A 25,116-nucleotide genomic window follows, 5' to 3' on the forward strand; every position below is an offset into this window, starting at 1 on the left:
CTGGTACCAACCAGGTCACTGGTACAGGCATTGGTACTAACTGTTACCGGCTTTGTTATCGACCAGGTGACTGGTACTGGTTCAGGTACCGACACAGTATACTGTCTGTGTAAAGAGGCAGACTCTAGTATTTCAATAAGAAATAAAGAGTGAAGTAATCAACTTATCTCGGTTTCTTTTTTAAGTCAGAGTTCACTCATTCCTCAGGCAGGCTGAAAAAGAAAGTGGCGCTGAGCCTTATGCGTCATTCGTATTTATCTCCTGGTGGCGGAGACAAAGTGTGACACATACGGGGCTCTTGAAGGAGCGGCTGTGTTATAAGCACTCAGGTAGTTCTGGCTATAAGAGGTTTTATTCAATTCGGTAATGGTTACATTTCATACCTGAAAGGGAACTTGCATGTATAAAAAGGGATCTTTTAAAAATGATTTTAAGTAAGAAAATATGGCAAGTACTGTTTATTTTATCTTTTCAAAACAACACTGCATGCACAGGTGTTTGGATTTTTTTGTAGCAGAGCTTACCTATGACGATAGTGTTAAAGGACACCTGCTCAGGATTTTTGCCATCATTGTAAAACGCCAAGTGCCAGATTCCCGAGTCAAGGTATTGGATGAACCCTGCCTCGTGGAGACTGACTGATCTGGCATGGCGGCCTCCGGTCTTAGCCTCAATGAGACTGCGCTTCTCTTTTGCTATCAATCGGCTGCCATCGAGGAGCTCCACGAAGTCATACTGAAAGAAAACAAAAAAAAGGGAAAAAAATATAATATTTGATCTGTAGATATATCTCCTTATAACATGTTTTTATGGAAACATTCTTCCAGTGCTCTGCTCTGCAGAAAACACCAGCCACCAGTAAGTAAAGATAATCGAAATGATCTGTATATTAGACACACCTGCCATTTTTTAATCTTCCATCAATGTAACCAACTGCAAAAAACACACTTTTCTGAAGAATGATTCATTTTGCTCTGCCTTGTCTAATGGATTTTTAACAGCACACAGCAAGTGAATCCTCAGGAAAATGTGTTTTCTTTTTCTGACACAAAAATCCACAAAATGTTAATTAAGAAATTAATCAGCTTCCAAAATTTTCGTGCTAAGCACACAGTTCTTCCAGTTCATTTTAGTCATGGTAGTAGGAAAACAATACATTACTGAGCGAAAATGAGAACAATTACAAGATAATTCAAATAGTGAAAACCTTTAAGTAGGTTTGAATTTCAAACAGTGAACTTGCTGATTTCTGGTCTAACTGGTGTGAGTTTCTTTCTCTTAGAGAAGGAGTGAAGATGGTAATGAAGAAGCTAAGCTTTCATCCCTTGATGCGCCAGTAAGCATATAGTATATGCCAGGATTATCTGGCATGAAAGCTTCTACTCATCTTAAATCACACAAAGGGAGAGTAATGATGGGGGAAAGGAGCTGCCTACTGAGTTTTTTTTTCCATTTTTTTTTTTGCAGCTAACAGTGTTTTGATGGAAGTATCAGAAATGTCTACGATAGAAAACACTGTGAAGTAACATTCCAAATATATCTCACATCTTTCAGAAAACATTACCTTTTAGTGATTTGAAAACTACATTTAGTTTAGTTTAATTGATATATCACTAAAGCTATAACATTTACAAGTTAATATGAATGTACCTTGATTTCATTTTTTCACTAAGTTGTCAGTGTCCTTCATTATTTCTCTACGCTTCCTTAAAGAAACATATTGATCCTCTCTAGCAATCAAACTGACATTTTTAGAAAGTGTCACAAAAGACTTTCTGGCAGATATTGATTTACACTGTATGGGCAGTCGCTGCCAATTACTTTAAAGATTTATGGTTTGTCCTTCTAGAAAGTGTTCCAACATAACACACAGCTAATCCTGGCTTTTTTGGGGGTTTTGTAACCTTGTTATTTTATATTACACATTTCTGAAACTGTTGTAACTGACTTAAAAGAGTACAGCACACCGGGTGGTCTACATGAAGGACTAGCAATAAATTGTTTAATATGAGCGTTTAAATTACTACCCAAAAAGATGGGTGTTGTATTGTGTTTTTGTTCTTTTTACAAATGAAATAATGGAGAATATAATGAACAGAATGTTTTTCTTCTTTTGATTATTTCATTATACCTTTCCAAGCTGAAAGCAGTTTAAAAGCCCTTTAAATGACTCTTTATGTGAAAAAACGACATATCCAAATTAGAGAGTGACATGGGAATGAAACTTGAGTTCTGTCCCATCCTGTCCCACAAAAATGTTCCTGTCCCATCCCATCCTGTGAAAAAATGTTGCTCCCATCCCGTACTGTCCCATATAAATATATATATATATATATATATATATATATATATATATATATATATATATATATATATACACACACACACACTACCGTTCAAAATTTTTAGAACACCCCCATTTTTCCAGTTTTTATTGAAATTTAAGCAGTTCAAGTCCAGTGAATAACCTGAAATGGTACAAAGGTAAGCGGTAAACTGCCAGAGGTTAAAAAAAAAAAGTTTAGGTTACCAAAAACTGAAAAATAATGTACATTTCAGAGTTATACAAAAAGGCCTTTTTCAGGGAACAAGTAATGGGTTAACAACTTACAGCTGTTCTGCAGCAATGGAAGTAAATTAAGCCTTGAAAGTTGATGCTAACAATTCCTACAGGTGTCCCAACTTTTGTTGATTACTTACAAAACCTCTGTCTGTATAAAAGCAGTGTTGGAACAGACTGTGTTACTACACCCTCTTAAGCATTATTTGGACAGTATTGTACTGCAGGAAGTAGTATATTGCTCTCATAATGGCAAGAAAAAGGCAATTAACAAAGGAAGACAGACAGACCATTATAACCCTTAAAAGTGTAGGTCTTTCCTTTAGAGAAATTGCAAAGAAAGCCAAGGTGTCAGTGAGTACAGTTTCCTACACCATCAAACGGCACTTGGAAACTGGAGGAAACTCTGACAGGAAGAGGTCTGGCAGACCCAAAGCCACAACAGAATCAGAAGACAAGTTTCTGAGAGTCAACAGCTTAACACTGGTCGAAGTAAGCAAGTCTCAGTTTCAACTGTGAAGAGAAGACTTCAAGCTGCAGGTTTTACAGGTCGAGTGGCAGTAAGAAAGCCATTGCTAAGATGGCAAAATAAGAAAAAGAGGCTTGCCTGGGCCATGAAGCACCGCCAGTGGACTACTGAAGACTGGAAGAAGGTCTTATGGACCGATGAATCCAAATTTGAAATCTTCGGTTCATCACGCAGGGTTTTTGTACGCCGTCGAGTAGACGAAAGGATGGTTCCTCGGTGTGTGACACCAACTGTCAAACATGGAGGAGGAAGCGTGATGGTCTGGGGCTCTTTTGCTGGATCCAGAGTCGGCAACTTGCATAGAGTGAGTGGCACCCTGAACCAAAACTGCTACCACAGCATTTTGCAGCGCCATGCAATACCCTCTGGTATACGCCTAGTTGGTCAGGGGTTCATCCTACAGCAAGATAATGACCCAAAACATACCTCCAGGCTATGTCAGAACTACCTTAGAAGAAAAGAACAAGACGGTAGGCTTCAAATCCTGGAATGGCCAGCACAGTCTCCAGACTTAAACCCCATCGAGCTGGTTTGGGATGAACTGGACAGAACGGTGAAAGCAAAGCAACCTACAAGTGCAACACATTTGTGGGAACTTCTGCAACAGTGTTGGGAAGAACTTTCCGAACAATATTTGATTTCCATTGTAGAAAGAATGCCACGAGTGTGTTCGGCTGTTATATCTGCAAAAGGTGGCTACTTTGATGAGTCAAAAATTTAGATAAAATTTTGTTAAACAAAACGATTCCATGATTTCTTTTTTTATCTCCAATTGTTTATTTGTTCTATGCTTTAATTTAAGAGTACATTGAGACATTAACCTGTGTAAATTTCAATAAAAACTGGAAAAATGGAGGTGTTCTAAAACTTTTGACCGGTAGTGTGTATATATATATATATATATATATATATATATATATATATATATATATATATATTCATTCCCGTCTCATCCCATCTTGTCAAAATATGTCCTGTCCCATCCTGTCCCGTGATATTTAAGAAAAAGAGAAGAGACTGATTTCTTTTAACCTCTCGCTGTATGACATACCTTTCAGGCAGGATATTTTTCGGGTTACCCTTTTTTTCTTGTGTTCCTAGTTGAATTTTTAAAATGCCATTCACTACTGCCATATTACCTACTACAAGAATAAATAACCACACAAACCTACTTCAACCATTTTATTATGCATAATGTGTTGATAACAGAAAATTCTTTTGAGTTTCACTCCAACTTGAACTCCCAATAAGTTATTTGCTGAGGTTGACATATTTAAAATTAATTTAGGTCTTTTACAGTTATTTTTTAATGGTCTTGAAGCAAGCAAGGTTGAATTGAATGGGTGGGCGTGGCAAAGAGGTTAACGTTGTTTAGGAGCAATTTATTGGTTTAATTGTATAATCCAATGCCTGATAGCTAACATCAGTAAACAATAACAATGTTAATGAAGCAATACAGCGGCGTGTATTGCTTATTTATAATCCGCGGGTTTGCCCCGAAATAATAACAGTCCTCTTTCAGTTCACCCACACGTAACACATACGCAAACACAAACACCAGTCCACAGTGCATGCTCTAATGCTCGTGGTGAATACAATTCTTTAGTGACACCAAAAGTGCAGTGTTGTTGATCCGGGTTTAGTGCTGGCCTTTGGCGACAGCTCCGGATCGTTTTAGCCACCAAACAATTACAAACAGTATTATTAACGACAAACAAAAAACAAACAAAAACACTCATGTTTCACAGCACAGGTTCTCCTTCTGGTCATTTAACGTAACCATTCACAAAGGAACAGATCACATCACTATGTCCCTGTGACAGAAATACAGATTCTTGGTGGTAAATCTCCCTCCCGACCTGTGAGGGCGCTAAGCAGCGAGAACAGAGTTCCTTGGACGGGCTGGCCTGACAGTTCTTTCCCAGGGTTCAAGGGAAGTCGGCCAGCTAGGAAGGGGGTGAGACTCTGATGCAATAATGCATTGACCCGGAAGGGAAACGACGTGGCAGCTGCAGATTGGAGAGGCGGTTGCACTCATTTACCAAGGGGTCATGTGTGACAGCATAAAAGGGGATGGAGAATCACAATCTGTTCCTTCGCATTGGTTTGTTTTGGATAGAACCGAGAAGGACTGTGAGAGCATAAAAATAAACTAAGCTATATCGTGAGTGTTGTGTTTTGTTTGTTTGTTTGTTTGTAATTGTCTCGTTTTGTCTTGTACTTTACTAGACAGTTAACACAGCTCCGGAGCCAGCACTAAGCCAGAACAGCACTTCACCATTGTCACAAATATAAACTTGTATCACCCACCACGAGCACTACTGCACGCACCCAGGACTGGTGACCGTGTCTGTATTATTTTGGGGCGGATATTGTTTATTATTTGGGACTGTCTTTCCCGTGTTATTTACCCCGTGCAGTAAATATTGGTGTGTATCGCCAGGGGATTACTGTCACCAGACCTGGAATAAAATACTAAAAACCTTTCGAAACAGGATTATAAATCTCTCTGTCTATTTCATTACCGCACGGCATCACCCCTGCACCTGCATCCACTCAGCCACTTTGCCACAGTCCCCTCTTGACCCATGACCCCTTGGTCAACGACCGCATCCGGATGCCACACCTTTTCCCGTCCGGGTCATTGAGTTTGTATACCGTATCTTTGCCCCCTTTCTAGATGGCCAACTTCCACCTAACCCTGGGAATAAACTGTCGTGCCATTTAGTCCAGGGTATTCTGTTCCCTTTATCATTCGATCTCTGTCACAGTGGGCTGGTGACATCACTAAATGGGGTGTGTCAATTAAAATGAGTGTTGTTGATACAAGGGTTATAGTGTCTGTCTTGGTAAATATATGGATACCCAGAAGTCTGAGTACGCATTTGATTGGTTCAATATTACAGCATCTAAAGTTCTTGTAGCTTGCCTGACAAACTAATGTTTGGTACTGCTGTTCCCGCAGCTTTCAGTTCCACTCCCATCTGTTCCCGTGAGATTTAAAACTCTTTATTCCCGGTCCCACCAGTTCCTGCCAGTTACATTTCCGTTTCCATCCATTCCCGCAAACATAAAGGGAAATGTATTCCTGTACCGCTGGAATCCCGCGGGTCGCCTGTCCTAATGTCACTGTCTAATCCAAATGTGCACGGAGGAGCAGCTCATACAGATAAAGATGCAAGGCATGAAATAATACCCTGTTGCCTGATAGCTGAAGTCAGTCTTTTTTTTTTCAGGTGGAAACAGCATCCCACCTGTATCCAGTCATTTTAAATCACAGAAAAATTGAAAAGAGTGATTTCTCTGTCCAGAAAACATCAACAGTTGTACTTAAGCATGTATAGAAATTCTAGAGGATAAATTATGGGGAATAAAAACCTGTTCTGGAAGAATTAAAGGAGATTTAGGACAATGACACAGTAGGCAAGCCTATAACAAATTCTCTTGGCACACATTGTAGGCATACTTTTCAAGGCTGCTGCAGAGCACCATAAAACCCAAGACATAATCCTGAGCAAAACAAGATCCACACAAATACCTGTGCCCAGCAGCTTTGAAAAGTGCACGCAGCTGCTATAAATGCAGCTTGCAAAAGTGCAAAGCCATAAACACCTGCTGACTGTCACTTCCAAGCTATTTATATAATTATTTTTTGTACCTGTGTGTGTGAAGGTGGTAGGCCTTTTCTTCCATATACTCCAATTAGAGCATCTTTCTGAAGCGAGATGTTGAACTTCAGAAACTGTGGTTGATCGATGAAAACCTGCGATCTCCAGAAGACCCCGGGAGGCACCTCTAGTGTTGCACGGCGACCTACATCCACCTCTCCGGAATCTATGGTATTATTTTCTTGAAGAAAAACACCAAGTTTTCCTAAAAAAAAACAAAAACAAACATTTAAAAGTAAGACCTCAAAGCAGCATATTTCAACAGTTCTACTTGTTAGACACACAGGGGTAGATGTAGAGGTAGATGGAGGTTATTGCTATAGTTTAGAGTAGAAGTAATATGGAGATTTATTACATTTGTCATCAATGTCTGCCTGGGGACTGTCAATGGAAATTAGCCTACCGGCTAAATTGAAAATGCAATGCATCTTGTGTCATACAAGTGACACTAATGTTATAATTGTATATGTCCCTGATAAATAAACACAATTAATAAAATAAAATAAAAATACGATGGGCCAGTCGCAGTGCAAACAATTTGCATTTTCGTTGCGACAATTCGTGAAGTATACATTTTGTCGTATGTACTAAGAGATAATATGTTAATGTAAAAGCTACAATGTACTAATTTAAATATTTGTTGCATCTTCTTAGCGAGATCTCTAGCATTGCGAGAGTCGTGCGACATTGTTCAAATAAATAGCGGGGAGTTGAGATGTGGTTTGCTGTAGCAGAGGCTGTCCGAAGGATAACTTCTATACATGCAAGGGTGCAAGAATCAAAATAACATTGTTTATGTTAAATGTAACTGTCATCTGTACAATGCATTCTGTTCTGTCTTCATTTTACCTATTTTAATACTGTTTTATATATATATATATATATATATATATATATATATATATATATATATATATATATATATATACACACACATACACACACCTAACCGCGTTGTATTAAAGTCGTTTTCACTATCGTAACTTAGTTTCATCCCTGCTGAGATCATTTTGTTATGTTGGTTTGTTTCAAACTCATTTCGTATGTGTGTTCTACTAATCTCATTGTAATATTGCATCGTCGTACTTAACTGGGATGTATTATCATTTTCTTCTGACTTGCCGGTTCGATTTGCATCTGTTTTCTTGTGTCTGCCTGTCTCTGGTGTAGCTGCCACTACCACTTTGCTCATATGTGACAACAAAAATTAGACCACACTACAGGTTCAGTTACAGCTGTTTTAAGGCCAGATTTATAAAGGTATCAATTCCAAAGGTGCAATTAGCATTTTTTTTTTACTAAAGATAATTTTAAATGTTAAGTTACATTGTGGATAAAATAAAAGTTTCTGCAGGTGTCAACTGCACTTCGAATGATGGCCATCTCTTTACAGTGTACAGAATGTAATGAACTAGCAGCTTAATTTAAACTACTAGCTTTATTAAGACTGTATCCCCTCACATAACTGACTGTATGGTTGTATGGTCTGCCAAAGTGACTTTTAGGAAATTGTTTTTCAATGTTAACTAATTCCTAGTTTCATTCACTTCATAACAAAATATTTTGCTCAGGGTGGTTGTGACAGGGAGACCCTGTCGCTGGTTCTTGAGTGCATGTGTGCCTTTATGGAAGTAGCTGGGATGCGCAACAGGAGACACGTTGCTTAGCAACTAATTGAGCAGGTCGAGGCTACTGCACGGCCATAGCCATACAGACGGCCGCTGAGCAAAAGCTTGCTGTGTTGACATCAAGGAGGACAGCATCCGCTCCTTGGAAAGAACTACCATAAGAAACCCTTCCACTGCAAGACGGTGCTCATGAAGGCATTGTCCAGCCGAGGTCGCTTGAAAAGGCTGTTTGAAGAAGCCGGAGTCACCGTGAGGATACCGGGACTCCAGGCGCCCATAAGTAGGTCAGTTTAGGGGACGCTGATCTTTCACAAGCACTGTAGGGATATTCATAACAGGAATATGGAGTAACTTCTAATTTGATGTCAACAGAAAGGGGGTCCCCCGTGATCAAAGCCTAAACAATTGTACTGTTGTTTTATGCACAGCTTGATTGATGCCTGAATTGTTTAATAACAAATCAAAATACAAAAATGTGTTTTATAGAATAGACTCAAAAGAGCATCACCCTTTAATGGAAATTATTCAAAATGTTGTATCTGAAAGCTAATTGGCAATGTCAACCTTTAAGGCCTGGTCACATGGGCGACTTTTGTCGATGGCAACAAGGGGACGACTGATGTTGCCGGCTTGTCGCCTCGTGTGACCACCCTGGTCAACACCCCGGCGACACACCAGCAACGTGTCTCCCACTTACGGCGATGTTCTATTTTTTAGGCGACACAAGGGCAACATTTTCAATACCAGCCAATCATATTTGATAGTAGTGTCACATGACAATAAGGACATCGAAGACCATAAAGTCAGACAGACAGTGTATATGATACATTCAGATTCCTGCATTTCATCCAATTCATTATATGCAGTCTATAGATGTGCAATAGAGTGTTATGTGGATAAGCTAATGTTAATGTCCAGGATTACAATTATTTGTTTATCCAAGGCGACTTACAGAGACTAGGGTGTGTGAACTACGCATCAGCTGCAGAGTCACTTACAACAACGTCTCACCCGAAAGATGGAGCACAAGGAGATTAAGTGACTTGCTCAAGGTCACACAATGAGTCAGTGAGGGGACCTTCTGGTTACAAGCCCTTTTTAACCACCGGTTTAAAATATGTTTTATTTTAAATTAATTTGCTGTGTATTCAGTATGCCTGCGATTCTTACCCGAAAACATAGAATTAAAAGTACAGTATCGAAAACATTGTTTGGGATAATGAATACCGGTATATTTATTGGCATATTAAATATGCAAACATACTAACTAAATAATTTTACTAATGTACACCTTTGTATTTAATTAAGAAGGAACTACAGGTTTGTTAATGTAATTAGTACATTTTTATATCGCAGTCTTCCTTCGCAGCATGTTTAAATCTTGTGACAAAAATGTGCATTATGATTGGTTTGCATTACGTTGTTGCCTGTGTGTAGCTAGCTTGTCGACTGCAGGCTTGTCTCTTGTGTAACCACTGCAAAATACAAGGCAACATGCAGGCAACAAATGTGTTTCCCTTACTGCCATCGACAAAAGTCATCATAGTATTTCTTCAGCCATTTAAAGCCTAAAAAAGCAATTAGAACTATTAGTGTACAAATTCCTTTACAAACAATGGGGACAAAATCCTTGAGTATCATTGAGTATCTTCTTCTACAGTTATATTTTCTATTAAAGAGAATGACATCATTTGAAATGAATATTGCTTTGAAGAGCTTTTTAAAAGGAATCAAAACTCTCCCTTACATAACTTATATCCCAGGGGTACTGCATCACAAGCTGAAATTGCTAGTGTTATTTTTAAAACCATCTGACTGTTTCACTAGCTGTAGGGATTTACCAAAGCTTTGTCATGAGACTTCAGCTGTGCCAGTAGAAAAACATAGCTACCTTTTCAAAATGTTTAGCTCTTACAGAGGTTATAGAAGAAAATGCAGTGAGCCCCTGGCTATAACTAAATGATAAGGCTATATAATTTTTTTTTTTTAAAAACATCATTAAATTCACCCTACACAATATACAATGTGTTTGTTGAAATTTTGAGAAGTCTTCCCAATCTTTAAGTACTAATGCAAAACCATGTGGTATATGTTATCATCATGGAGTGTCAACCAGTTAGAATTTTCTTCAAACTGTGACTTAATGTACCATACTTAATCTGTTTTAATACCTGAAGTATACAATACATGTTTTTTTTTACTGCTACATGTATTCCTGTTAATCCTTCACAAATATACATGAACTATCCTTATGTTGTAAAAATGTTAAATGTATAAATTATTAGATCTATTGGTAATACATACATTCTATGAATGTATGCTAATGCTTTCCAAATGGCCACCCTACAAATAAGGGCCTCAATATGCTTCTGGAAGGTATTTCTCTGTGACATGTTGCAAATCAAATTGGTTTGATTTCTAGAATCATTCCAAAAACATTGGAAGCCTTACAGAGTGGCTAAGATCAGGGCACCCACAATGCATAGCATCAAGACCAGAATGTTTTCATTATACTCTGGCTTGCTGAAACGTTTCACTATGAGGGAACATATTCAAATGTCTGCTCTGTTTTAACCACAGAACCACTAAGCCTGTCTAGACTGGCAGGGACCGTGATTGCTTTCTGATGAGAAAAATGATGGCTATTAGGGTAGTTTGTTAGCACACCAACAAAATGAAATTGTCTCTCATGTAACAGTCTCAATGTTAAGAGAGATGGTGATTGCATCTACTTTGGCTGAAAAGCACCTCCGACCCAGTAGCTGAGCTTTTGATTTATAAATAGCATGGTAAATAATAATTAGTTTGCATATTACTGGGGGTCAAATGTGGGCTTTACTTTATTATTGCAATAAGGTTGCTTAAAATGGTGTCCGATGATGAAGCATACCTTCTGTAACTTTCTCAGGGGATAGGCAGCAATTCAGATGTTGAAAAAGCCCTTCATAAAATGGTCTATTGTAGAATCTGATGCCATTTAAAATCCTGATGGGCAACTCTAATTAGCAAGCAAGATATGACCACAATGGTCTCTTCCAGTTCCTTAATGGATTTATGCTGTGTTTACTGTAAACTTCAGTACCCACTGTTTAACTTTACTTGATACAACTTAATCTTAGATGTGAAGTTATTGTGCCAGTGTAGACATCCTCAGAATAGGTCATTTAAAATAAAAATAATTAGACTTATTAAATGAATAGGGCCCTTTAAATGTTTTAAAGGCAGGCAGCTGCAATAACACAATTACATTGTAAAGAACCCCACAAGTAAATGGTCGATTGTTGATACTGATGTGATTTTAAATCCTCATAAGCAGCACTAATTAAGATGCCAGGAAGCAGGATAAGACCATTTATACACAATCAATACAAGCCGTTCTCTACCTTACGGTAACCTTGGCTCCATACCTCCCACCATGAGATGTCTTCGCTGACAACGGACATCCCCATCTACAAACAACCAGACTGTAGGAATTTCCCCAGTTTGTTAACACAAGCAAAATTGAAGTCATAATGTAACATCCCTCTCCACTTTTTCATATTGGCCTTTAATGGAGTCCTGACCTGAAAGCCATTGGGCTTCATAAAACGGCAAATGAAAGGCAATCACTTAGTGCATATATTTATTTTTCAGTGAAACAAAAGAAAGGGATTGCTGGTCATGTTTTGAAGCACTAAAGCGAATGTGTCTGGATACCCTCTGGCTGGTGATCATTTTGTCACATTTTAGATCTGTAAGGAAGCAGCACTACCTTGAAGGGACAAGGCTTGTTGTTGCCAATTTCAATAAAATGTTATCACTAAAAACAATCATCTTCAGAAATGAAAAGTTGAGAAAATCGTACTAAAATCGGATTACATAAGATCAATAAATAATTGTAAAGTCAAATTCCCTTGTGTGTTATAGAGCTATCGCTATATATATCTGTGCACATAGGCTAAATGAGCAAATACAAGCATGCACTGAGGATAGAAATATGTATTTGACATAAAAACACAATAGGCACTTAAAATATAAAGAACAGGAAAAAAAATCTTACCACTATCACCCGATAGTACTGTTATTGCATTGGTTGGAGTGGCTTCAGACTTAACCTGCCCATTTTCAAATGTGTAGTTTTCAGTCTCTTTAAGCTGCCAGTTGAGTCCAAATAGGTTCACGGCTTCAACAAAAGACAGAAATGCAATTTCAGTGAATGTATGGTCTTAAAATGCATAGCAATTTGAAGTAATAATTAGGTGAGTGATTTAGCAAAGAGAAATATGGAAAAATAGAACAAAACAATATCCTGTCTGTTCTTCAGACATAAATTATTACATAAATCCAATATCAACATAAAACAATTTAATATAACAAAACAAATACAACAGCAGGTCACATCCGTCCACTTTGATGAGACTGCTTAAATGTGGTGGCGCCAATCATTTTAATTGTGATGGTGTTTTTATGATGTGGATTCTATTTACAGTATTGTTGTAGTTTTCTTCATTTTCAACTCAATACATTTACTTTTAAGTTCTACCAAAGGAAATTGACATTTTAATTTGTATCAAAGGAAATATAATGACTTGAACTCTACAGCAGACCAAGTAAAACCAAAATTATTAATACTCATAATTTCAGTATTTATTGGAGAACTTAAATCCAAAAATACCATATCAAGGTCCTTTCTCTTCCAAATATTTTGTTCTGTAACCTAGACATAGGTGAACCCAATTCACCCTTTGACGGAGGGTAAATAAGCACAGTATAAATTTGTTCAATACTGGTGCACGGTGCAATAAAATAGAAACAAAGCAGTACGACTGTCAATAAAAAATAAAAAAAATATTTTAAAAAAACTAAGCCAAGTGTTCATAATTTTCAAGCAATAATATGCCCTTTCAGTTTTATATTTCAAGTGTCTGCAGGCAGAAATCTTTCGGTTCTTGACAGGCTTGTGTGTGTACAATACATTCTGTATAATGTGAACAGCTGGTAAAGTTTAAATATAAAACTTGATGCTGGCTTGCCAGGTGTTTGAGTCCTGCAGAAAATAGTGCAACCCAAGGAAGCATCCCTAATTAAGAGAGACTGCTAAGAGATGGCTGCATTTATTTTGTTAGCACAGCGGTAAGAAGCATCACAGTGACTGTGGAGGCCAGCGGCCGTGTTGCTTCAGAACTCCTGATGAGGATCCCATTCAAATGCAAGAGCCCAGCACCAGGTCTGCTTGATGATTATGTGTTGGTATATATAACACGCTTGTTTAATAAAAAGGTCAAAAGCATGAGGGAGTATAGCATTATGGTGACAAAATGTATTTTCTCAAATGTTTCGGTTTATTGTGAAAATTAGAAACACTTAAATGAAGCGTTCTTTGAATTCTAACAACCAGCTTAAAATCAATCAAACCCACAGAAGCACATAGAAAGTCAATAAGTTGTGGAAAACCAAATTATCATCAGTAGGTACATTTAGACTCTCATGGCAGCAAAACTGACACAGACGATGATGACTGAAAATTAAAACTGAACAGAGGTCAACTTAATTTAATGTTGAAATGATAGATCTTGTTTTTTCTTTTTAATTTTTTTTTAATTTAGTAGTTTCCAATTATTTTTATTTTTTTCCCCCAATTTAGAATGTCCAATTATTTTTTAAGCTCAGCTCACCGCTACCATCCCTGCACTGACTCGGGAGGGGTGAAGACGAACACATGCTGTTCTCCGAAACGTGTACCATTAGCCACCTGCTTCTTTACACACTGCAGGCTAACCATGCAGCTACCTCAGAGCTACAGCGTTGGAGGACAACGCAGCTCTGGGCAGCTTACAGGCAAGCCCGCAGGCGCCCGGCCAGATCACAGGGCCGACCTAAGCCTTTGCCCTCTTGGCCGGTGCTCGGCCAATTGTGCGCCGTCCCCCTTTGAGCTCCCGTCCACGGTCGGCAATGGAATAGCCTGGACTCGAACCGGCTATGTCCAGTCTATAGGGGGTGTCCTGCACTCTTGCACTCCACGCAGAGCGCCTTTACAGGATCCGTCATTCGGGAGCCCCTTCATTTTTCATTTTTGTATCTGAATATTTGCTCTTCATGAATAGTTAACATAATCTGAAAGCATTTTATTTTCCCATATCGAGAGTGACAGGATTTTTGTAACAAACATATATAAAGTGTTAATAAAAGCAGATAATAAGGTTTGATAAGAATTGCAGGAGTGTTACCAAAACAGGCATTTAAGATAAAAGCATGTGCATCTAAAGCACCGTGGTAATATTCGTCCTCCTACAGGGTTTTCTTGTGATTAGGAATCCATATTTTTCCATAAATTAGCTTTTCTCTTAAGTGTCCTGCTGAGGGCATATGCAAACGGATTGAATGCGTAGTAACGAGTAGTTATGAAATCCATTAAGAAATGTTACGCTATTTCTTTTTCAAATAAATGGGATTCAGCTGATAATATCCAGTCTGTTGTACTGTTGTTAATAAAATATTTTGGGATGTGTCAGTATGGTTCACCATGACAACAGCAACAACAAAAAGTAGATGCATTGGAGTCACTCAAGTGACAATGCCACAGTGGGTATGACTTTCCTAAACTACCTAAAACAGACCAACCTATAGATAATGGAAGGCAGTTCTACAGATCACAGTCAAAATCAGCAACAAATCAGCACAGGAATATATTTGTTTCCAAAAGCCTGTATTTTTGCAGAAAGACATATTATTATCAACAATTCTAGAACTGAACCCCAGTAAAACATTGTATATTAGCAACAGATTTCTATCTATCTATCTATCTATCTATCTATCTATCTATCTATCTATCTATATATATATATATACTGTATATATTCATTAACTTGTGCTATCACTTAAAATATAATATCTGCAAAGACAAGGTCTTTGAATATTTTGATATTATCAAATACCCAAGGTATTTTACCTTTCAAACTTTCAATAATTGAAATTTCATCTTATCATTTCTTTGAATAAATTCATTGGGAAATGCAGCCATTGGAGACTACAGGCAAAGTGTAAAGAGGTTACATTCCTGTATCCTTTCATTTTAGCTTTACAGACCAGATACTAAACGTGTCTATGAATCACATCATAAAAAAAAAAAAAAAAAACGGAATACATTTTTTTATTTGTATTGTAGGGTTCTATAAGCCCCTAGTACACTTGAAAACATGTAAGCTGTGAGATGTTATCAGTAAGTTAGCCTGTTTATACAAGCTGTCTTCACAGCTTCAAATGGAGTGAATCAGTCACTCCATGCATCCAAACACTCGACACACATTCTTTTTTAACTCCATAACAGTTTATTCTTTATCTGTAATTTGCGGTATGCACTAGGTATCTGAACTTCTTTAAACAGTCTTAACCCTAAAACAAATATCTCCATTTTGACAACTAAGAACTAACAACCACATCTAGCATTTTAACTCAATTAGGTTTCCTGTCAAATTAGCTATAAATTATATATATCAGTAGGTTATCAGAGAAAACATATGGTCCCACAAATAAGATAATAACTTAAATCAATACATTGAGAACTGGGTCATCTTGCAATTAAGTCACAGATTAGTGTCCTCATTATTACACCTAATTATCTCAGGGTATGGCGCCCTGGATAAGGGCGTCTGCTAAGAAATAAATAATAATAATGAAAACTGCTATATGTAATTACCCGCAATTATTTGCTGCTTGCCAACAGAAAGAACCAGTTCTCAACAGAAATTATTATGTTTTAGATAGTGTTCAAATTGCTAGCAATTGAGTGCCAGTTACCTATGAAGTAAGACAGAAGAACTGCCAACAGAACTGAAATGCCAACAGCACAGAGGGCAGTGCACTTCCAGCTGCAGTACTTTGAGGATTTCTTGAATTTAAATGCACTCCTCGAGAGTGTGTTTCTTGGCAGGGGCCGGGTTGGTGGGGAGTAAACAGCACCAGTTGCCATTGTGTAGCCTGGTGTGGCCGTGCTGAACAGCGGTGTTGTCCCTGTGCTTGTCTTAAAGAGGAAGTGCCTGAAAAGGTATAAAGAAAGAATACACATCAAATATTATTCAAACACAGACCAAATGTATTATAATAAATCTGGTTAATAAATAATGCACTAGTTCGGATATATATATATATATATATATATATATATATATATATATATATATATATATATATATATATATATATAAATTTTTTTTCTGTAGCACCACTTGTTTAATATAATGCAAACAAATGTAATTTTAAAGAGGTCCCTTTTGGTGTTCTGGAACAACTTTTGATTGACTAATAGACCATTATACCAATGTTAATTAACCAGGTCATCTAATTCAATCAAATGCATTCGGTGGCTGCTACCTATTAACTTTTTTTTTTACCCCAGTGAAAACCCACAGTGTTGATAAATTGAAACCTCGGTGCTTGCTATTCAATTTCCATCACCCCTGGTCTAATAGCTAAATGTTCTGGGTTAAAAGTAATTCTGGACAATTAAACCTGATCCTCTAATTCAAAATGAACAGTTCTGACAAGAGATTGCAGGTCTAAGGCTATACTATAGTTAACTTGGGAAGTATACATGCTTGCAGTATAAAGCTACCATTATTAAATCCATCAGTTTGCTTTTGTAGCACTATACAATCTTGAGAGATGTACTTTGGGGGTTCTTTTTCAATCTTAAAACACGTAACTCCCACCTGAATATGTGGTAGAAAAAGGATTCAAATAACCATCTTGTTTAAATTAGGGGTGCACCGATAATCGGTAGCCTATTGACATGGCTCCGATATAAGGACAAAAAACACATATCGGCAATAATGTACACCGATATTCATGCTTGAATGTCTTCCAGCACAGAATTTAATGTTTGGTCAGGAGTGCTTACAATACTAATGATGCAAGAACACTGAGATAGTAATTTTCCCAGTGCATAAAAAAGCGGTGTTTGGATTTTTTTAATAAAATATCTGAAGACAACAATAGGACAGCCAAGTTGTGTGCAGCAGAACAGACTTGATGGTATATTAAATCCAACGATGAACTGTGAGTAGAATATTATTCTGATGCTTTTTTTTTTAAAAAAGCTCTCTTCTTTGAATATTTAAGACTCTGGAGTGTTTGCATGCCTGTGCTGCTCATCACTCTCTGCGTCCTAAAAGCAAAACAAGTCCCCTTAGTTAGCACAGACTACATGGTTGTTACATTATTATTATTATTATTATTATTATTATTATTATTATTATTATTATTATCATCAGTTTATTTAGTAGACACCTTTATCCAAGGCGACTTACAGAGACTAGGGTGTATGAACTATGCATCAGCTGCAGTTACTTACAGCAATGACTCACCTGAAAGACGGAGCACAAGGAGGTTACCCAATCTACTTTAAAATGGCCTTTTGTAATTTTTGTTTATCTTGCTTAATCTGCATTGGTTGCAGGTGTATTCGGTGGCATTTTGAAGCATAAATTGATTACTGTGCCGCCTTTTGTTAAGTAACAAATTCAAGTTGACTTGACCGGAAATTTAATATTTTTATGACATCTTTGTCTTCTTTTGATTACGTGAACAATTTAAGTTGTGCTGCATTTTTAATAGTGTATGCTTAAAATAAGAATTTAACAAATGTTGTGCGTAGGCTACATTTTTCTTTTCTACTGTACAGTATAGGTAGAAGTTATAATACGCAATGTTTGACAGCAAGTGGCTATAAAAGTTAATGTCACATTATTTTTTTCTACAGAAGTGTTGTTACTAGGACTAATGCAAAGTGTTATTTTTGTGTGACTGTTGTAGAACAAATGTAGAAATTGCTGAGAAACACACACTATAATACTACATTATTCTTTGTATTCATTTTCTGAAGTAAATGCAACAAGTAAACAAAACCTGTTAATTTTTGTCATAAATGCAACAAGTAAACGATATCTGTTTGCAAAAGCTTAACTGCACTATCTATTATTATCGGTATCCTATCGGTTTCGGCCGATATGGGTAGATAACCATCGGCTATCGGAAAATCTTTATCGGTGCACCCCTAGTTTAAATAAATACGTTAGAAAATATGTTTAGTAGCTTGTGAACCTAATTAAGTTCCTTTTCATTTTCAAATAACAAAAACAAACAAAGTTAAGCAATTCTCAAAAACAGCATTTTGCAATTACCACAATATCTACTATCTTGTTTTAACTCTTCTCATTAAATACATAACTGCCAGATAAAAAACAAAAACAACAAACAAACATAATTAACAAAGTATTGAAACATTGCATGAAAATTAGTGCTGATTACATTTGTATATACGGGGCAGTCATAAAATCTATTGCTGTCGCTTATCTAGCCAATAGACAGCACCAAAATGTAGAACTCTGTTGGCAAGAACCATACTTTTTCTTTTTTTTTTTTTTTCTGAAGGTTCTGAATGCTTATAAATTACTTACACAACATATACTTCGGACACTAGTTGTAATGTATATGTCCAAACGAGCATCTTTTTTTTTTAAATAGACATACATCCTTTATGTTTTAATGCACTTATTAGTCTTCAAAGCTTTCAATGTGTAAATGTCATAGAACTACAATAAAAAAATAGAAATAGCTAACCAATAAAAACAGTCACCGAAAAGCATACTTAAAGTGGGTAGTGAAATTGATTTAAACCATTTTTAAGTGCGGCTTTTATAGAAATTCCCAACATCTACTATATTATTATTATTATTAATATTATTATTATTATTATTATTTATTTCTTAGCAGACGCCCTTATCCAGGGCAACTTACAGTCGTAACCAAAAATACATTTCAAGTATACTGTATCTTTTTTCAATTGTCATTCAAATCAGGTATAGCAAGAAGCTGCAAACTAATAATGTACAACCTAAAAAATATGTACAATCATTTTTCCATTTAAATTTAACAAGAAAGAAATCAGAATTTGTTTTGGTTAAGTAATCTTGCACAATAGTAATAAGCTTTTCCCCTATCATTATTTTTACAATGTTAGGATTTCCATATCAACAGCTAGCATCATGTGAACACTTAGAATAACATACCCATCCCCATAACCGCCGTCGTGGCACGGTGGAGTAAATACATCCATCTCTATAAGGTTGTCATGCCCGTTTTCGAGAACTGCTTGCTTTGCTAATGTTCTACACATGGAAATGAGATAAGACAAGCAATTAGCATGTTGTTATTCACCTTACTGCAATATTCACAATAGTGCATTTACAAAGTGTTGAAGTTTTGTTTTTCCCCCCTGAGAATAAACCAAGTATATTCAGATTAAAAATCTATAAAATAAAAACATCTTGGCGGGAAGTTAAATAGAACTGGAATGTATGTTACAGAGTCTGTGCTGTGTCTGTTATTTCCCCACACAATGATCAGAGTGGTGCTGTTCCTAAGTTCTGTGAATGTACTAAAAAAAAAAAAAAAAAGAAAAAAGAGAATATTCTTCAGGCTCTTAAGTAGGACCCCTACACAGTATAGTATAATGCTGGGCCAGGCATGAGACACAACTGAATAATTTAAATTCATACTTAAATTTGAATTAATATCCCTACGCACCACAGGGAGAGAAAAGGAAAAACACCTTTCAAAAGGAACACCTTTCCATAAAATGCACATTCTATATCTGTCTATTGACATTGCTCTACTCCCCTCCACATCAGGAATGGGACAGATTGATTTGTGAGTATATGTTAAATCAGGAACAACATGAAACACTGCCAGCAAAGACTGCCAGAAAACAAAAATAATATGTCTGTAACGAGTATTAAGAAAATGCAATGCTATTGTATATAAGAAGACATTCAAATAATGTGCATAGTCCTGGGAGGAGGCCCACCAGGAGATTTACAATAGTGAGAGATTGGATGGCTGCTGGAGGGGAACCAAGCTAAGGCTGGCCAGAGTGAGGAAGTGAGCTTGAAACGACAGGGAGGGAATCCACTGTTATCTGTATCAGAGCGAAGGATGGGAGCTGCAGTTCATTACATTCATAGCTAGTAGCAACACACTGCAGTGTCCCTATTACCAGAATTTATAAGCAGTCAGTGAGCCGTATTTAATAAACAATAAAAATACAGAATGTAAAGGGGCCTATAAATTCCTCTGATAAAGAATGTCATTACCAAGTTCATCATAAATGGATAAATGGTTGTACTGTAGATATTATGGTACAAATATAATTTTGAAGAGAGTGAAAAACAAATCAACATTAATAATATAAAACTAGTAAAAACAACTTGTTGCAGTTATGAGCCGAGTCCCTCTAGTTTGAAATGTAACCATTATTTCATTCCCTTCATAAACAATGGGGCACAACATTTTCCCTTACAATTATAACTTTTATCTTTTATCTATTAATTAATTGGACCTATCAAATTAAGCCTATGTAGAAATACTATTAATATTATAACTATGGCTGTGGCTTGTAATATATATTCTCATGAGATAATGAACCAAAGGAGCATTTAAATCCCTGAGGTGCCGGTTGACCGGTAATGAAATGGGAACGCTCTGCATTTTAGTTGTGTTTGATGCAGAGTTGCTCAGTTGAAAAGATGCATTCCAGGCCCTGGAGAGCTATGCTGGGGTGAGTATTCCTGGAGATGTACTCTGAACACTCAAAGAGGTCCTTATGGGTGCTTCCAAAGGCTCAGCTTACAATGCACACACAGCCCTCCCAGGGGTTTCCCACCACATCCTGGCCTTCTAAACACTACTCTATTGTAGGTATGCGAGCACAGGCATGTGTTACAAAAAGGGACTTAAATACTACAACAAACAAGAAATATATATATTTTTTAAATAATTACTGCACGGTAAAACCAGATAACATTAGAGTGACAGGGACTAATTACTAGCAACCACTGCTACTGGGGAGTGGTAGTCCCTTTTTTTACGTGGACTTCAGCAAATGTATAAGTATTGCTGAGATGGACATAATGAATTAAAACAAAACTACCTCAGGGATATGGTATCAAATGCTTCCTCCAGGTATTGCAATAATAATGGATTTGTATTAACAGCATAATCCAATTTAAGGAAAATATCTTTTTAAATCTTCTTAATGTAAGATTATGTAATTGTATGTGTTTTTCCTTTATTTCTCTTTTTTTTTATCTTGAATTGAAACTAAAATGAAATGTATAAATACATTCACATGGAATTTTTGATACTAGAATTATATAATTAGTGCTTATTGCTTAATATTTGTGAATGTATTCTAAAAAGTACCATAACAATTTAATGTTTAAGTTAGTTTAATTTAATTGCATTTTAAACTAAAAACCATAAAATGTTAAATATTCAATAAAAGATTTCATTATTTAACCATAAATTACATTGCAAGGGACTTCTGAATATAATTTATTTTTCTCATGCAGGCACTGTCTCACACTGGCCCTTGTTCTCATTTGACAAGATTACCTTTTTTGGACCAGATTTGCAAATGCTGTAACTGTGTAAACTTTTGAACCATTTATAAATTAATTAGAAATGCTGGGACAAATTACTATGCTAATCCAGATATCTCTTTTCATGTTTTTGAATGCCGCTTTGAAACAAGCAACACTGAAGATTTTTTTTCAGCCGCTCCTGAGTGTTCCGAAAGCACTGACCACTTCATCACATGAAGTTCAATGTTTCAAGCAGAAAGACGATTGAAACCATTAGAAATGCTTCACATCAGACCTTTCCGTGCCCATTAATAGAAACTAAAGTGAGAGCCAAAAACAACAACTTTAAGGATTTAAACACTGTGAACTTTAGCTACGACGATTTTGATTAATCAGAGGAACAATGACACAGACACAACGGGAGATGGCCTAAAAACACCTCAACACTGCTATTTCAGCAGCATCTGTTATAGCACTACCAGAGCAAATGCAGCAGGTGCGAGTGGAACACTGGCATGGTGCTGCAGTATTTTTAGATGATCCCCCAGGGGGTATCGGTTGGTATTTTTTTTAATGATTAGTCTGTTCCTAGCAGGCTCCAACATACAGTACATGCCAGTCAGCACTCAAAAATGCTATAAACATATATATTTTTAGGCTTATTACCAATCTCAGCATTCATATATTCATTTAAAACAGCCATCTACAATCCAGTACAGCCACATTTAAAAATGATTAATATACCAGTGTTCTCAATAGCATTAATAGACTCTCCTCCAAGCATTCCTGTGTCATTACAATTGCCACTGTCAACAATTAAGACTCACTTAGTCTGAACATTATTCTTAAATAAATTAAGTATAAATGCAATTACAGTAGATTTAAATATACAGTAAAGGTTGAATATGTTTTTTTGTTTTTTTTTATCACAAACACTTTTTTGACCCAAGTTTTCAGAGAGCAATAGTTATTTTACTACTGACTACTAACTATTGGCCCGTTTGTTGTTAATAGTGCAAACTATTTTTGGTCATGTGACATTGGTAAATAAGGCTGTGAGTTAAAAGATATAAATGAAGTGTGTATTATTTTTGAAACATTAAAAAATGGATTAAATACATTAAGGGTGATGTAAGTATAGGTGATGTAAGTATAGGTGCAATGCAAATAATTGCAGATGCAAAATTCGATGCATTGCAGCCAGGCACAATTATTTTGCACTGCACCCTATGTAAGCTTAAGAGGAATGCAAATGACTCAACATGCACAAATAATAATCTGCAATTATGATAATGAGGGTCTCAATGAGCGCATCAGTCTATTTAGTGGTCACGCTTGCAGAGTTAGGAGTACAGGGAGCAGTAGTCACTGTATGACATTTGTGGAGCACGAAAATACAAACAAAAAAAAAATGTCAGACGAAGGGCAGTTCTCTTGGCACATGGAAAATAAAAGTTTTCTGAGAAAGAGCTGAGAGTCCTTACAGCTGATGTCACTCAGCATGAAAGGGAATTGTTTGGAAAATGCTAGTATCCTTAGGAAATTATATGTATTGGCCTGCCCTTTTTAGCATGACAGCCAGCAATGCGCACAGCACTCTTTCAGGACGGAGAATGTGGATAATTTAAATTGCAATTAATGACGGATGATGAATTTGGCGGGAGACCTTGTCCAAGGGTGCTGACAGCTATCCGCAATGTTGGCCGACTAGCGAATACATGATGACATCACGTAGTCTAGTGCCGCAGATAGGAATTGGCTTGTACGGCCACCTCCCCCCACAAGACAAAGCCGCCAAACCATGACTGCCAAAAAATAGGAAAAGGATGAATGAAAAGTAAGCAGCTGAGACACGGGCCCGACCCCCTCAGCCTGCCACACACCCTGCAGAAACTAAATACGAACCGCTCGGCACTCAGGTAAGGATAAAAAAGCCTACTCGGTGGTAGGAGGAAACCTTGGGAATCCATGGCTGAGGGTAGCCCTTCCTCCAGGCCCTAAAGATGGCCATCTCCTTGTTTGGCCTCGCCGCACCCAACTGAGAGGTCAAACAAAAGAAGCAACATGAATGAAAGCCACACAGAGCTTTTATGGAGCTCGGTTATGATGTGTTGATTACTGGATGGATTCTTCTTCCAGAAATATAACAAAGTTTTCCAGAAACAGGTGGATTGGGTTAGCCCCCCACACATTCCAGCTGTGGTCTGAAAGGAACCAGAGGCTAGGTAGTGCAGAGAACACAAGACTTTCACATGTGCAGGGATAGCGGTCCCTAGAATGATGCTAGGATCTAGCTCATCCCACAATTCAGCTATGATGTCAAGGATGACCTATGGAGTGAGACGATAACGCTTTAGTATCACATCCTCTGGCATCCCAAACAAAATGTCCCTGGAATTGAATATGCGTTGTCTTCTTCGTCTTGCCCTTCGCCTCCGAATGCGTTCCTGCCTCTCCTCAACAAGAGCCAAGTGTCCCTGCATCAGGAAGTGTACCACAGCAGCCATCCTGAAGCCAATGACAGGTCTCTGCAGGTGAGTGCTTTTATACAGCTCGCTTCTAGAATGGTTTGCACCTTGTAAGAAGAGGTGTAAAGTTTTTGGAGGGTTATCAATTGCCTAAGTACTAGGCAAAATCCTTACATCACATTATAATGTTTGCATACGCTTAGTATTCAGATCCAGCATATTTCCATTTCACAAAGATGAAAAAAAATGAACCACTGAACTATTTTTTACAATCTTACCTGTAAAAAAATATTTGATTTTCAGTTGTACATATTAGATATGAATAGTTCCCTTTCAATCTTGAAATGTCAACCATTGCGAGTTGGGAAATGACCCTTGTGTCACCTGACCTGAGCAAATATTTAAAAAGCTGCTTGATAGGCCTGGTGTGACCATGTGTCTGTTGCATTCTGAAACAAGACGCTGCATCACACAGCAACCTTCGCCATTTGATTCCTCACTCCAACCTGAGCAGACGTGTCTTCACTTGCTCCGTTTTCGTAAGAATCTCTTTCTCTTAGGAGACTGTTTTTGGTAATAAAAGTACCTCGCTATTTTCTGCCTAAGGTTGTTTCACAGTTTCACTTGAACCAGTCGGTGGAATTGGAGGCGTTCCACCTGCTCCCCTTCTCTTCTGAAGCAGATCAGAGACTTAATACACTCTGCCCTATCAGGGCGCTGAGGTGTTACATTGATAGGTCTCAATCATCTCAATCATGTCGCTATTCCTCCTCGGTAGTTCTCTTGTAGTCAGACAATATCACTGTCGTGGCATATGTCAATCGCCAGAGGGGGGCTACGGTCCGAATGGTGTTCCAGTTGCTCAC

At 37.2% G+C, this 25,116-nt stretch overlaps 1 protein-coding gene across 19 annotated transcripts in view; it reads right to left on the bottom strand.

Annotated features, from left to right (window-relative positions):
* LOC117409088 (teneurin-3) overlaps positions 1–25,116 on the bottom strand; it is a 428,090-nt gene that overhangs the window by 59,772 nt on the left and 343,202 nt on the right. For 13 of the 19 annotated variants that reach the window (XM_034014709.3, XM_034014714.3, XM_034014712.3 and 10 more), the window contains 5 exons: positions 19,431–19,529; positions 16,162–16,400; positions 12,425–12,547; positions 6,748–6,962; positions 525–735 (listed from right to left, as the gene is read on the bottom strand). In XM_034014709.3, coding sequence (XP_033870600.3) covers positions 525–735; positions 6,748–6,962; positions 12,425–12,547; positions 16,162–16,400; positions 19,431–19,529 — 887 coding nt within the window. The remainder of the gene's footprint in view (positions 1–524; positions 736–6,747; positions 6,963–12,424; positions 12,548–16,161; positions 16,401–19,430; positions 19,530–25,116) is intronic. The other 6 variants (XM_034014715.3, XM_034014722.3, XM_058998689.1 and 3 more) reach the window with 1 other exon arrangement.

Source organism: Acipenser ruthenus, chromosome 2 (genome assembly GCF_902713425.1).
Source record: "Acipenser ruthenus chromosome 2, fAciRut3.2 maternal haplotype, whole genome shotgun sequence".
Classification (NCBI taxonomy): domain Eukaryota; kingdom Metazoa; phylum Chordata; class Actinopteri; order Acipenseriformes; family Acipenseridae; genus Acipenser; species Acipenser ruthenus.